The sequence below is a fragment of the Chaetura pelagica genome, unplaced genomic scaffold (genome assembly GCF_000747805.2).
Source record: "Chaetura pelagica isolate M959 unplaced genomic scaffold, ChaPel_1.0 scaffold76, whole genome shotgun sequence".
Lineage (NCBI taxonomy): Eukaryota > Metazoa > Chordata > Aves > Apodiformes > Apodidae > Chaetura > Chaetura pelagica.
Window position 1 is genome coordinate 9,882,091 of NW_009970723.1, and position 5,945 is coordinate 9,888,035.

Sequence of the window (5,945 nt, forward strand, 5' to 3'; positions counted from 1 at the left end):
CAATTTAAGAGTCATTTTCCAACATTCCATGTAGAAGAGTAAGCATTAGTATAGTTTGTAAGTCTGCTGATGTAAGGAAGGCAATACAGTTATGGCAGCAGCAAGAGATAGGAAGGTTGGCTAGTGTATTTCCAGTTCTCCAAATCCTTCCATCTCAAGGTCAGTTCACCTTCTGAAGCCAGAGGTAACACACACCCTTCCCCTCAAAACTGTCCTCTGGCATACCCATCAACAACAAAGACAACAGAGCTGTAATTGCATAGGGATACACTTTGTTACCAAATGTGGAATTTGGCCAAAACAAAGATGAAAGTAGAAAGAAAAGCAGACTTAGTCATCTTGAGCAATTTATGAAGAGTCTCCACCACTCTTCCCAGAATCTTAGCATTTCAGCATTGTGACATGAATGAAGACAACGAAGCACCAGTGACATACATTTTTATTTATTGGGAGACATCAGAGCATGTCATGCACTGAAGGGCAGTGCCCTGGACACTGCACTGAACAAATACCATTGGGTCAGCAAGGCTCCTTGGGCTGAAAGGGATCTGCAAAGTTAAAAAAAAAAATTAATTTACTTATGTTGGACAAACTTCATGCTCTAAGTAAACATTTTAGTATGTATGAATGCAAAGCAACAGAGAGAAATGTTTATGTGGTGGTTTAGTATAGAGGAATTCCCCCTGTTATTTCCTGATCGTTTGAGATTCACACACCCTTCATGTGGCAAACAGAAGTGAAACATGGAACAAATCAAAAGCTGGAGCAATACTGCACAGCACGTCAGATCCACTATACATGCTGCACTGATAACTGAATCAATCTTGCTAAGGGCCTGAAAGAGAAAGGAATGCAGCTTACAGATAGGAGCCAGAGAGGAAACAAGTGGTGTAGGCAACCTACCAAGGAAGGAAGAAAACCAAATTCAAATTGCTTCTCCCCAGTACCTTGAACCCAATCCAAGACTAGCTGTGCTCCACAACAAGAGTCATGCAAGTGGTTAGCTCCAAACTCTTAGCTTGCACCTTCATTCTACTACTGAGCACACTGCAGAGGGAGGACACTCCACAAATTTACACTTGACCTTGGTTTCTGTTACCAGTATCACCACACAAACCCCACGTGAAGTAGACAAAACACTGTAAATTCACACTTTGGTACCAAGTTACCCTCATGCCCAGCAGGAACAAACTCAGTGCAGACTTCCAAGCTAAGACCTTAACTCATGAATTCTCTCTGCCTACTCTTTCCTCAATTTTGGGGCTAAGTACTGATTCCAGAGTGAGTGTTATATTAGCTTAAATTACTGTATTTACTGCTACATACAGAATATATTTCAATAAAATTGGAGCTGTAGAACATGCATGACCACTGTCCTCTTCAGGTTACTATACCAAAAATGCAAAAAATTCAACTTCCATCCATTTTCCATAGCTAAAATCTAAGCTACTGAGGCAAATGAAAATGTCTTCTGTCTGTTCTATATACTTGCCCTTCACACAGTCTTTTGAGAACATCTGAAACACTGGAATTTTTTTTCCCTTCTTCTATTTATGAATACATAAATAATACATGAGCAGGCAGAAAATAACCCCAGCCTCCTTCTACTAAGAAGGAGCACAATATAACAATTCTTATATAAACAGGTGAAGGAATAAGCATCAGCAATTTAAACAAAATCACATATGAAGATTTGTCTTTCACATTTTCTTTTGTGCTGTTGTAACTAAGGAATGGAAGAAATGTTTAGGAAACATTTAATTTTAACAGGTGCACACAACATGCAACTTTTTTTTTTTTTGCGCTGCAAATGGGAACATAAAGTGAGAGTAAGTCTCTATTTGCACTGAAAAAAATCCTGCTTATGATTCCAATTAAATATTCAACATGCATCCTTACTGACAGTGTTTGTTTCAAATGATTTTACCACCAGATGGCCTTTCAGAATACTCTGATGAAGGCCACCTGACTAAAGAATGCAATTCTAGTGTCTAAGAAAGTTTAAAAGTGCCTATATATTAGCAATAGGATCAAACTAGAGGCAGAATTATCAGGATTAAAACCAGGAAAATGTATCATTTCAGTATGTATCTTTGCTGCAATCATAGCTAAAGAAGTTTCCCCCTCTCACAAAAACAAACAAAAAAAGCCAACAAACAAACAAAAGGACTATCACTTTTTTTTGTTTGTTAAAAGAGCTGCAGCTCTGCTTTTTTTAAGTAATTGTGTTATGCAGAAACTAGAAAGTTTTAGATTTGTCACATAACAGAATTTAGTATTAATAGTGTTAAGTGCAAATGTTTTATTCAATCTTGCTGCTTTAAGCAAACAGGCTGAGAAAATCCAGCTGGCCAGGATAATTAGAGCCACAGATTATCATGTAATGATCACAATATGAAAACATTCTGAAAGAATGAAAAAGCTATCACTCTAGATTAGTTTGAAGTCATTTTAAGAGAAACAGAGAACTCAGTGTAAGAAATCTCCATCAAGAAGGGGGGAGGAATTCTTTATTGAGTTGTCACATCATGAGCTTGTGCAGTTTAATGACTGTGCTTATTGATAACTACAACAAGGTGGAAATCAGTCTTTTGGGGTTTTTTCCCTTGTGTTATGACAAGGGAGAATAAAATTTGGTAGTCTCCAAACAAAAGGCTGTCTTAAGTGCTAGGAAAAGAGTATTGTGAAAAAAGTTCTATTCAAGCTTAATTCAGTATGGCAAAAATCTGAATATTATTAGACAGAGATGTATGCCACTGTGATTTTCTTACTATATATTTATACATATATGCACATATATATATTCCCCCTGTGACTAGTTATCTTTTCCCTCTCAGCTTCAAAAGACAAAAGGATGGATGCATGGAGGCTGTCTCTTTTTCTTATATTAAAATGCCAGCCATGAGAGAGAAACAGTAGCTCCATTTTCTCACTTGCTGTACCACAACAAGTACATAAGTAGTATGGACAGCCCAGAGCTAAGCAGATCAAGATGTGACAGCACCAACATAACAGTGGTACCAGGCAAGTTTTATAGTCTTACACAAGAGCTTTGCCTCCTCTCCATGCAAAGACAGAACTATTCTGGACACATCTGTGTGAGGAAGGGAAGGCCTAGAACCACCCTGTGCAAGTGTCCCACATCAGGCAAGTGAAACACAACACCCAAAAGTTATTCATGAGCCTCTGCTCTGCCCTTACTCCCGCATATGCTTTTGTGTTTTGAGTACTGAGGGGTTGCTCCAATGCAGCTTGTATCCTTTTTATCTGGGATCATCTTTCCGCTTGATAAAAATGGAAGAACCTCCAAAGAGAAGCACAAGGTTTCACTGAAACAATCTAACTTACTCTTGTTCTCATGCAGAGCAGCTTATTACCTGTAGATGCAGGCTGCCATCATTTGGGTGGTGCAGACTCTAACACACCAGCTGCTCTCATGGCTTCAAAGTCCTTCATAGGATCATAGTTTTTATAGAACTCTGCATAAGCTCGTTTTCTGGGTTCAGCAACTCCAAACTGGAAAATAATGCGCAGAATATTGAAGGACCCACAGCTCTATGAACAAATTATTTTTTAAATTCTATTAATGCTATGATTTGTACCAGTGGCTACCAGTCTAACAAGCCTTTAGCTCAAAGGAGTAAAACATTACTTTTTTTCTTGTTCAAATCCACAGTTTAGGCTACGTGGCCAAATGTCTGAAATGAAACCTTAAAATGAAAGTCTGTTACACGATTGCAAATCACACTTTCAAGATCTAGAAACAAGGCACCCATATTGTTCCCACTCCAAGTGTCCAATGCCCAGCCTGCTAAGAGTTTTACACCTGAAACACACATTATGGCAAGTTTTGTGCCCGTGGGCAGCTGCAGAACTGTAACTCCAGATAAGTGGCATTCTGAAATAATGTGTTACATTTGACCAACACTGCAGGTCAACTACAGAAGTCTGGTAACATTTTACCAGACCAAGCCAATCTTACAGCTAAACGACATACAAAGAGACAATCCTGATCCTGGGTACTCATTCACTTGAAGAATAGGGATATGCTCAAAAAGCCCCCCATAAACATGAAGGGAAGTCCAAGGTGGAATTCTCCAACAGTATCTAGCATATCTTGAAATCAATCACTACTGAGATCCATGTCACTTCTTCCAAGTATGGCCTGCTGCATTACCAATGTATTGATGTGGAGGTGCCAAATGAGGTATAAAACCACAGACTATCACAAAAAAGTATACTGGATGTCAGACCACAAACAAGCTTGCCTACCTCTTAACAGATGTGTTAAGTAGATGCTGAACTTCAACTGTGCAAGTTTATTGTGTCTGATAAACAACTGCTGATCTCTGAGAAGTTTAAGTCCACGGTGATATTTTTGTGAACAATCTGAAATTAACTTAATTTGTAGTCACTTTTATCAATAGGTTCATGAGTTCTCAAATGCTGCAATTAGTGCATGAATGAGTTCAACGGGCAAACCAAGATCCAGTTCTTCTATGTGAATTCAAACTGTGTTGCTTGCTTTGTGTACAAGATCCAAGAATTATGTAACAAATTTAATAACCCAAGAACAGTCACCACTCTTATCTTTGTCATAAATCTCTTCAGGATCACAAAAAAACCAAATTCCAGTCTGTAAGTGGGATTTGTTTTTAAATGTAATGTTCCATTTATACATATACTTCAAAAGAAAGCATGGAAGGACCATCCTCGCCTTCCTCACACTGGTATCTGCAGTGTAAAGGATGGGTTTTCTGAATTGCTTAGGAGCAAGTTTTCTGCAACCAGTTCAGAGGTAAAATAAGACTCTTGACAACTCCCTAGACTCTTGGACACCAGTAACAGACTATCAGGAGTTAATGTGTATCAGTTGTGCAAATGACCAACAGCAGTCTAGGACTAGGACATTCAAGGTTAAGTTGTTACGAATTGCATGATCTTCATCACACAGCTTAAGGCATCAAGTTCTTCATTTTGTTTCTTCAAATGAAGATTAGGAAGGTTTATTTATGTTCTGGAAACATGCTTACAAAAATACATTACTAAAGCTTTCTGACAAACAACTCAACCAAACCTCAACAATATTATGAATTCTTAAAACACTTTTTATAAAGAGTCCAGTTCACAGTTGAATGACTATAGATCTCACCTTGTATAAAGCTGCACATCCCAGAGATACAAAAAATGCCCCAAACAGGTGCATCTTCATCCTCCTGGCCAGAAGGCGCCGCATTTGCGGCTTAGGCAGCAGTGCAGACGACATGGTGATTGTCTTTCCTGAATACAAAAAATAATGAAAAAAATGAGACAACTGTGCATGCAGAAGCTCTAGTTAAGTGATTTTCTGTAACTGTGCTTTTCATATTGTGCAATAATCATCTTCACAGCATAAGTAACACTGCTTCTTCTCTGACTTCCCAGTTCGAATATTTAAAGGACAACAGTCAAGGACTATTTATTACATGAGTCTAATTAAGTTTTTATACTCTTTCCATCCAGTACTCATGGAATCAAGGCTGCCCTTCACCGTTCATACTAAACCTTTCCCTCCTGAAGAACCTACTGCTCCAGGCCTGCTGTCCTGACGTTTACATCAGACAACATTCTGAACACTGATCACATTTTATTCATTTCTAAGGAAAAGCACACGCCTCTTGTGGCTTGTGGATTTTGTTTTGCTGTTTCTGATTGCCTGTTGTGGGTTTTTTTTAATAACTGAAAACCCTACTGTACTAAAACATTTCTTCCCTCTTCGGTAATAACTCGAAACCTGTGGGGCCTGATGCAGGCAGCTCTCCCTGCACACGAGCTGCCGGTTCCCCCGTCCGCAAGGTGCAGCCTCCTGCGCTCGCAGGGCTACGGAGCGGGAGCGAAGTCCAGGGGTGCCCCGGCCCCGGGGTGCCCCTGGGTGCCCCAGCCCCAGCCCCGGCGTGTCCCGGCCC

The 5,945-nt window shown here is 39.5% G+C and overlaps 1 protein-coding gene across 1 annotated transcript; it reads right to left on the minus strand.

The window, feature by feature from the left end:
- Positions 1-3,396: 3,396 nt before the first annotated feature.
- LOC104396593 (cytochrome c oxidase subunit 6C) lies at positions 3,397-5,266 on the minus strand. Its single transcript, XM_010006449.1, has 2 exons — positions 5,153-5,266; positions 3,397-3,516 (listed from the first exon to the last, which is right to left on the minus strand). The coding sequence occupies exons 1-2, from the start codon at positions 5,264-5,266 to the stop codon at positions 3,397-3,399; spliced, it is 234 nt and encodes a 77-aa protein (XP_010004751.1).
- Positions 5,267-5,945: the final 679 nt, after the last annotated feature.